Source organism: Nannospalax galili, unplaced genomic scaffold (genome assembly GCF_000622305.1).
Source record: "Nannospalax galili isolate Female #2095 unplaced genomic scaffold, S.galili_v1.0 scaffold538, whole genome shotgun sequence".
Lineage (NCBI taxonomy): Eukaryota > Metazoa > Chordata > Mammalia > Rodentia > Spalacidae > Nannospalax > Nannospalax galili.
Window position 1 is genome coordinate 1,898,602 of NW_008343842.1, and position 9,907 is coordinate 1,908,508.

At 43.8% G+C, this 9,907-nt stretch overlaps 1 protein-coding gene across 4 annotated transcripts in view; it reads right to left on the bottom strand.

Annotated features, from left to right (window-relative positions):
* Positions 1–553: 553 nt before the first annotated feature.
* The window catches only part of Rnf8 (ring finger protein 8), a 51,222-nt gene continuing 41,868 nt past the window's right edge, over positions 554–9,907 (bottom strand). The window contains exon 8 of one of the 4 annotated variants that reach the window (XM_029566945.1): positions 554–908. In XM_029566945.1, coding sequence (XP_029422805.1) covers positions 898–908 — 11 coding nt within the window. In that variant the 3' untranslated portion in view covers positions 554–897. Of the gene's footprint in view, positions 909–5,256; positions 6,872–9,907 lie in introns of those variants that run through there. The other 3 variants (XM_029566946.1, XM_029566947.1, XM_029566944.1) reach the window with 3 other exon arrangements.

A 9,907-nucleotide genomic window follows, 5' to 3' on the forward strand; every position in this document is an offset into this window, starting at 1 on the left:
AAAAAAAAAAAAAAAAAAAAAAAAGGATTTATCTTCAGTTAAGTCAGTATCTTAATAACTTTGATTCACCTTATGTTAGAAATGGACTGCATAACTAGGGTTCAACTTATAAACCGTCAAGGTAGAAACAGCTTGGGAAGGCTTTTGAAGTGCTCCAGAAATTTCCAGAATTTGCTTTTCAAAGAAAATGTCAGAATTTTATATTACAGTTCCATGTTAGAAAGGCATATCCTCAAGCTCCTTCTTTATCGACCACTTAGCTGAGAATGCTTTAATTTTTTTTCAGTAGCACCCATAATCCTGGCTTCCTAACACTGAATTAAAAAGTAAGCCTCTTTAGGGGCTGGAGAGATGGCTCAGCAGTTAAGAGCACTGACTGAACGTTCTTGCAAAGGACCCAGGTTTGATTCCCAACACCCACATGGCAGCTACGAACCGTCCTTAACTCCAGTTCCAGAGGAATCCTAAACCCTCTTCTGACCTCTACGGCATTGCATGACTCGGGTGCACTCACATGCAGGCAATACACTCATACACATAAAATAAAAATAATAAATTTAAAAAAATATTTTTTAAAAAAGCCTCTTTCACATGATTAAAAGAATCTTCCAGACAAGTCAACACATCAATAAAATTCCTTTTTGTGTGTGAATTTTCTTTTTCTTTCATTCTTGTTACTTCATTTAAAGTAAAAATATTTGCCTTTAGCTTGAAAAAATGCTCCCAGCCATATTTCATGAAGGCCAGCAAACTTCTGTGTGGTAGAAAAGCAACTCATATATTCTTCCAGGATCTTGGAAAAATTGTTTTAATGTGTTTACTCAGAGACTTGCTTTGTTGATGACATCTAAGGCTGTTGACAAAGCTTTTCCAAGCTTGTTAGAAGAATCTTTGTTGTCAGTGCAAGTCTGTGTTAAAAAAAAAAAATTAACCATGAGGATGTGGGTGTGAAAAGTGTGCTTCCTCATTACAGTAGCAAAACTAGATTCATGACCAGGCATTGCAAGAGTTCCATCTGCGCCGAGCAGTAAGATTTTCTTTCCAAAATTTATTTGGCCAAAAATAAAATTCTTTTTACCATTTCCACAATGTTCAAAGCCTTTGTAGTTTACAAAAGGATTCACAAAATAGGAATTCTTTGATGGCATCAGCATACACAAGGGAGAGAGCAGAGCTGCCTACATGAGAAGACGCCTGTGGAGGGGCACACCTTGCTGAGATGCCCTTTCCGACTGCGCAGACATGACACACAATTCAGTTTTCCTGGGATTACATTTCAAATTAATTTACACAGATACACACACAACATACACAGAAATACAATACAAACACAGACACATACAGACACACAGGTACACACACACACACACAACCAGTATGGCTGTTGTGTCTTTTTTTTTTTCCTTTTTTAAAAAATATTTTTATTTTATTGTATGTGTACAAGTGTATTGCCTGCATTTGTGAGTGCACCTGTGTCATGCAGTGCTGCAGAGGTCAGAAGAGTGCTTCGGATTCCCCTGGAACTGGAGTTAAGGACGGTTCGTAGCCTCCATGTGGGTGCTGGGAATCGAACCCGGGTCCTCTGCAGGAGCAGTCAGTGCTCTTAACTGCTGAGCCATCTCTCCAGCCCCTTTTTTGCCTTTTTGAGACTGGGTCTCCCTGCAGCCTCAGCTGACCTGGAACTCACTATGTAGACCAGGCTGGCCTCGATCTCACAGAGATCCACCTGCTTCTGCTGGGACTACAGGCGTGCGCCACAATGCCTGGCTTTGGCTGTTGTGTCTCTTAACATTCAATAGTAGGAATGGAACAATGTAATACGTGATTTTTATCATTCTTCATTTCTTTGATATTTTGCTTTTAAAACAAAATTGGGGGGCTGGAGAGATGGCTCAGAGGTTAAGAATACTGACTGTTCTTGCAGAAGACCCGGGTTCAAATCCCAGCACCCACATGGCAGCTAACAAATGTCCGTAACTCCAGTTCCATGGAATCCGACACCTTCTTCTGACCTCCGTGGGCATTGCACAACACAAGTGCACTTACCTACATGCAGGTAATACATGCATACACATAAAATAAAAATAGTCAAAATGGTGTCTCACATTGTCCTGGACACAAAATTCAGGGCTAAGTGAATGTCACCACTCAAAATCTAAAAGAAATCTTGAGGTGGCTGAGAAAACACCTGCTACAGCCCAAATCCATCAGTTCCTTTCATTAATTTCCAGATAGAAAGATTTCATTGGGGGTTGGAGAGATGGTTCAGCAGTTAAGAGCACTGGCTGCTCTTGCAGAGGACCCAGGTTCAATTCCTAGCACTCACATGGTGGCTAACAACCACCCATAACTCCAGTTCCAGGGGATCTGACACCTTCTTCTGTCCTCTGAGGGCACTGCATACACTTCCATATACATAGGTGAAACACTCATACATGTAAAAAATAAAAATAAAATATTTAAAAAGAAATCCTAGGGCTGGCTAGAGTTGGCTCAGCGGTTAAGAGCACTAGCTGCTCTTGCAGAGGACCTGGGTTCGATTCCCAACACTCAATGGTAGCTAACAACCATCATAACTCCAGTTCACCTGTGGCATGCAATGCCCACAGAGGTCAGAAGAGGGTGTTGGATCCCCTGGAAATGGAGTTATAGACAGTTGTTAGCTGCAATGTGGATGCTGGGATTTGAACCCAGGTCTTCTGCAAGAGCAGACAGTGCTCTTAACCACTCTCTCCAGCCCCTCAGCTGGTTTTCTTATACAACCCAGGCCTACCTGCTTAGGGATGGCACTAACCAAGGTGGGCTCGGTCCTCCTACCTCAATTAGCAATTAAGAAAATTCCTCACAGATATGGCCACAGGCCAATCCAATGAAGGAAATTCCTCAGTTGTAGTTCCCTCTTCTCAGGTGTCACTAGTCTGTGTCAAGTTAATAGAAACTAACCAGTACATGAGGGAGCACTCCCTTTTTTGCAGACTCTCACTTTTTTCCAAACTCTGACCCCCAACACTTCCCCTCCCTTTACTCATCAGAAGACCCCTTTCTAACTTCACAGACTAAATGGAAGCCATCAGTGAAAAACTTCCCCAAATCGGTCTACTACGTTTTTTACTTTCCTCTCCATCTCTAGCCCATACTTGCCTCCCTTCCCTGGGGAAATACAAGTCTTTACTTTTAACTGACTACTGCTGGGAAATGGTTGTTTTGCTTTTCAATTATGTCACAAAAACTGTTCTTCATTGACTTCCTAGTTACTAAACCCTGGATGTTTTTAGATCTTACCTCACCAAACTGTAGCTTTTAGCCTAAAAATAGAAAGCCTACTATTTCTTTTTTCTTTTTCTTTTTTTTTTTTCTTTTTTGAGACAGAGTTACCCTGTAGTCTCAGCTGGCCTGGAACTTACTATGTAGACCAGGCTGGCCTCGAATTCACAGAGATCCAACTGCCTCTGCCTCCCAAGTGCTGGATCAAAGGCATGCGCCACCACGCCCAACCCACTCTCTAGTTCTTAAGATTATGCTTTGTCATGTTAGAGCTTTCCTCTCTCTCTCTCCGGTTGCCATGTTATTGTTACCCTGTAGTCTCAGCTGGTCTGGAACTTACTATGTAGACCAGGCTGGCCTCGAATTCACAGAGATCCAACTGCCTCTGCCTCCCAAGTGCTGGATCAAAGGCATGCGCCACCACGCCCAACCCACTCTCTAGTTCTTAAGATTATGCTTTGTCATGTTAGAGCTTTCCTCTCTCTCTCTCCGGTTGCCATGTTAGAGTTTTCCCACCTCTCTCTCTCTCCATGGATAGATATAAAGTAAGGTTTATCATAAGGAACCAGAAAGTTATGCAGGCAATTTCCAAGATCTGGGGTCGGCTGGCAAGCTGGAGTCCCAGGAGAGCCAGCCTGGTCTACATAGCGAGTTCTAGGCTAGCTGGGACTGCAGGGAGCTCCTATCTCAAAAAAAACACACAAAAGCCAGGTATGATGGTGCACGCCTGTAGTCCCAGCACTTAGGAAGCAGAGGCAGGTGGAACTCTGTGAGTTCGAGGCCAGCCTGGTCTACATAGTGAGTTCCAGGCCAAAAAACCACACACACACACACACAAATGTTTCTCTCTAAGTTCTCCACACAACAAATTCCATAAAGTTTTGAGATTTCACCTTTTTCAGTATTGTGACCTTGGAACCTAGCAAAGTACTGACATGTAATAAGTGTTTAGTAAATATCTGTGGAACGACTTTAGCTTCTAAAGCCCTGGGGGAGGAATTCTCTGAGACATGATGTCTCATATTTGGTTCAGATATTATTCCCTTTAAAGTAAGAGCTATATTTTGTCAACACTATCATGACTGAGTTCAAACTACCAACATGGCTTTGCCAAATGTTGAGTTGGGAAGGGATACTCACAATTGGCTCTGAAGCAAGTCCAACACTGGGTCTGACCCAGGTAAGAGGTGAGGAACTGAGATACTGAACCCTGAGGAAATGTAGCAAAATCAGAAGAGTCCTCTCTCAGTAATGTACACACTCAAAAAGACTTATGGTCCTGAAAACCTCCCCAGCCCCATCCATTTGAACCACATTCTGTGTCTACCTGGCTGAGTGTGTTGTCTGAGCCTTCCTCAGGGTCTCTTGGATTCCCAAAGCACAGAACTGTAGTATGTAGTGGTTCTGGGCCTATTCATGTGGAAGCCCAATCTCACCACAGAGAGCCCCTTGAAGTTCCCTGGCTAGACCTAGGAGAGGTCCACAAGAGCATCATCTGTAAGGTGCTGGTTCCTATTATCTTGAGAAACAAAAGAAGCAAACTGAAAAGCCTTGGTCTATCCACATGTGAGAGGATTGAGGCTAGGCTGTGTGTGGCCTGCAGGCTCTGCTGCCTGGATTTTGAGTTATGAGGAGAAACATTTAACACTGTAAGTTAGCTCAGTTGTAAAATGAGAAAATCTTTGTGAGCTGCCTTTGACCTTTGGACCCTTTGCTAGAATTCAGCTCTTATCAACTTTTCTGTTTTGTATACAGCCATACCAAACACTTAGGAGAGTGCCTGTGTGTGTGTGTGTGTGTGTGTGTGTGTTTAAGAATTCAGTGATCGCAGGGCATGGTGGCGCATGCCTGTAGTCCCAACACTTGGGAGGCAGAGGCAGGCAGATCTCTGGAATTCAAGACCAGCCTGGTCTACATAGTGAGATCCAGGACAGCTGGGGCTCCAGGAAGACCCTGCTTCAAAAAGACCAAAAAAAGAATTCAGTGATTATGAATTGCATTTATTGGAAGACCATTGTATAACAAAACAATCACACAATACCCACAGAGCCCAAAGGGAATTAAACAGCAGGCATGGTCTGGAGAGATGGCTCAGTGCTTAAGAGTGCTGGCTGTTCTTGCAGAGGTCCCGGGTTTGGTTCCCAGCACCTACATGGTGGCTAACAACCATCCATAACCCCAGTTCCACAGGATATGACACTCTCTTTTGACCTCTGTGGCGTTGCACAACACAGGTGCACTTAGATACATGCAGGCAATACATTCATACACATAAAATAATCAATAAACTATTTTAAAAATAAACAGCAGAGATACTGGGCTGAAAACCAGATCTGAATTGAGGATCTTAGATTAGAATTTGACAGAGGGATAGCAAGCAGGAAACACTGTGTGGAGATTTCATGAGCTTAGGCAGTTATCACGGGCGCATGGTCTGGGGATGCTGTCAACAAAGAAACTACAGCATCTGAGTATTTGGGAAGCATCTATCCCAGGCACATTCCTTCTCTAAGATTGATAGCCTTTTCTAAACCAAAGAATAGACTGAACAAAATGGTTCATTATTTTTCATCCACAAGACCATATCTTCTTCAAAGAAACAGCCCATTCCTACTGCCTCAACTCCCACTTACAAAAAACAGGGGGAAATGGACAGGCTGTTTTTCTTTGAATGAAATTCAACAATGTTGAGAACGAGGCTTTGGCCTGCTGTTGCCTACAACAGCATACCACTCAGATCAGGCCCCACACCTAACAAGACTGCAATTCTAGGCAAGAGCCATTCGTGAGCTATCTTCACCTGCCTAGGTCCTTCTCAAACTAAGAGCACAAGGCAAGGTAGAGATTCCCTCTTAATTTCCGTATCAAATGCTAACCATGACATTCCTATGAGGTCTTTTGGAATGAGTGTAATCTAAACATATCTGGGCCACCCCACACTGCCGGCTTATTCTTAGATGTAGGGTGCAGAGTCCAGTTGCAGAGAAAGGCTATAAAAAGCAAACAGGTCATTGAAGAGAGCTGCCCAATTCTAGGCACTCCTGTAGTTATTATGGTGACTGCCTGATGGTCATTCATAGAGGAGGAAAAGGTAGTACAGACAGGAAGGGTGGAAATAATGAGGGGATTTGTAGGTTTTGTGTGTGTGTGTGTGTGTGTGTTTCTTCTATTCAATAATACCAGCTTCCAATCAGAGAAACAGACAACTGGTATCCAGCTATCCATCTCACACAGGGCAAAGTCCTCCACCTTGGCACAGTCTAATTGCTGGGCTTAGCGAGCCAAGCCTGGAGGGAGGATGAGTCCTGTCTAGGCTAGGTAACCAGATGGATATGGGACACCTGTCACTCAGTGCAAAGCATCTCGCATAGCTGGCTGCATATTCATCTGCTTAATAAAGCCTGAATGAGATACAAACCCTCTTTACCCAGGTTCTCGGAGTCCTAGTGTAGAAAGCATGCCTTTAATTAGAGGCAGACAGCACAGCAGAGGGGCTCAGCTATACAGCACTTTGGTGCTGCAAGGCAGAAAAGTTACTGTGTCTTTTTCCAGGCAAGCAAAATGTAGATGATGTTGAGAATCAGATCTCTCTCCAGGGAAAAACATACTGTAGTTGGGAAGGAAGAAAAAAAGGAAGTTTGGGTTAATTTCTGTGTCTTTTAAAAATAGAACATTCTGGCTTGTTTGCCAGTAGTTATGACTGGGATATAATCATTTAGGCCTCACTTTGTGATAATTTAGAGATGGAGACCCATTTGGAGATAAGTAATCACAGCTCATGGAAGTGGGGTAACATGCCGAAGGCCACAGACTTACAAGCAGGACTGACATTCAAACCCAGCAGACTGACTTTAAAGTTATGTTTTCATTCATTTATTATTTAACATGTGTTTCTTCGAAAGCTCACTTTCTCAAACTGTAAAATGCTTGAGAGGAATGTTTTGCTGTTCAGATGAAACTGCGAATTGTGAAAAGTCTATCTATGAGGTCAGTCTCTGTAGATGAAATCCAAGCTCAAGTTAAGGTGCTCTTGAAGCATCTTTCCTCTAACGGTCTATGCACGAGGGTGCTGACTGGCTTAAGAGGAAGAGGTTTTAGGCAGCTTAGATTTCCATCAAAAGCCGGCAGGAGTAGGGAGGTATGGCTACCCCAGCACCAAAAAAGTGAAAACTAGTCTGCAAAAGTAAATCATGGGGGCTGAAGAGCTGGCTCAGCCATTAAGAGAGCTCCTTACTGTTCCAGAGGACCCCAGTTTGGTTCCTAGCACCCACGTGGGTGGCTTACAACCCCCTGTAATGGCCAGCTTGAGGGGATCTGACACCCTCTTCTGGCCTCCATGGGCATCTGCACACACGTGGCATACACACACACACACACACACACACACACACACACACAATCTTTTTTAAAAAAGCAAATCACAGCTAGGCATGGTGGTACATGCCTTTAATCCCAGCACTGGGGAGGCAGAGAGAGAGGTAGGTGAATCTCTGTGAATTCAAGGACAGCCTGGTCTACACAGTGAGTTCCTGTCTCAAAAAGACCAAAACAAAGTAAATCACAAAGAAAGGGTGAAAAAAAAAAAAAAATCACCAGGTATGGCAGTGGGCATACTTTTGATCTCAGCACTAGGGAGGCAGAAGCAAATGGCTGTCTATGAGATCCAGGCCAGCCAGAACTACACAGTGAGACCCTGTCCTCCCAAAACAAACAAACAATACATCAGAGCCAGCCAGCATAATGAACCACTAGGCAACTGAGCAGCTGTAAGAAGAAATTCTTTTTTTTTTTTGGTCTTTTTGAGACAGGGTCTTCCTGTAGCCCAGCTGTCCTGGAACTCACTATGTAGACCAGGCTGGCCTTGAACTCACAGATCCGCTTGCCTCTGCCTTCCGAGTGCTGGGACTAAAGGCATGATGAGCCACCACACCTGGTGAGGAAGTTCTTTACATACTGACATGGTACTGCCAAGCTATGTCTGAAAGCACAGACTAGCACACCTCTATCATCTGTGTAAAGGGAGACACATTGGATTTGCTTATGCACTCAAAGCTCTCAGGACATACAGGGAACTGTACTACTTGCCTCTGGAAGGAAGTGGTCATGGGATGGGATAAGGGTGATAAGCTTTCCACTGTGTTCTTTTATATCGTCCAATTAAAATTTTTTTAAATTTTTATTTTATGTGTATGAGTGTTTTGCCTACATGCCTGCACCCGTTATGCAAAGCCTGCAGAGGTCAGAAGAGGGTATGGGATCCCCTGAAAGTGGAGTTAAAGATGATTGTTAGGTGCAATGGGGGTGCTGGGAACTGAACCTGGGTCCTCTGCAAGAGCAGCCAGTGTTCTTAACTGCTGAGTCAGCTTGCCAGCACTATAGTCTCTGGTTTTAAACCATGAAAACATACTACTTGTGGGGGCTGGAGAGATGGCTCAGCAGTTAAGAACACTGGCTGTTCTTGCAGAAGACCCAAATCAAATCCCAGCACCCACATGGCAGCTAACAACTATCTGTAACTCCAGTCCCAGGGGATCCAACAGCCTCTTCTGTCTTCCTCGGGCACTGCACAACACGGGTGCACTTACCTACATGCAGGCAATACACATGTACATATAAAAAAAATAAAACATTGAAAAAAGAAAACATACTACTTGTCCACAAAATGTTTATCTGTGATCTTAAAAGGGAATTATTGGGCTGGGCATGGTGGCGCACACCTTTAATCCTAGCACTTGGGAGGCAGAGGCAGGCCAATCTCTGTGAGTTTAAGGCCAGCCTGGTCTACATAGTGAGTTCCAGGACAGCTGGGGCTACAGGAAGACCCCCCCCCAAAAAAAAGGAAATTATTATAGTTTGTGAACTTTACAGACTATAGGGGCTAGGGAGATGGCTAGGTGGTTAAAAGCACTGACTGCTCTTGCAAAGGACCCAGGTCTGGTTCTCATCACCCACATGGTGTCTAATAACTGCCTGTAACTCCAGCTCCAGGAGATCTGACATCCTCTTCTCACCTTCACAGGCACCTGAACACATGTGGTACACATATAGACAAGCTGGCACACACATGCACATATACACATGAATAAGAAATTTTTAAAAATATTTTAATTTTTGCGTGTATGAGTGTATTGTCTGCATGTGTGTAAGTGCACTCGTGTTGTGTGATGTTCACAGAGGTCAGAAAAGGGCCTGGGATTCCCCTGGAGTTACTGATGGTTGTTAGGTGCCATGTAGGTGCTGGGAACCGAACCAGTGCTCCACTGAGCCATCTTTCCAGCCCCAAGATTTTTTTAAAGACAGACTATATATAAACATATATGTCCATGCAATAGGCAAACATGTAGGGAAACCGGAAATTACTACTTAGAGATGGAATTTCTGTTTTCTACATTTTCAAAACTCTTATGATGTGGTTATATTTTTTTCTTTTTTCGGTCTTTTTGAGACAGGGTCTCCCTGTAGCCCCAGCTGGCCTGGAACTCACTATGTAGACCAGGCTGGCCTTGAACTCACAGAAATCTGCCTGCCTTTGCCTTCCGAGTGCTGGCATTAAAAGTATGTGCCATCACACCTGACGACGTGGTTATGTTTTTCAAGTTTAGCCTTATTTACTTCTACCAGTCTCTTTCCGCCCCCCCCCCCC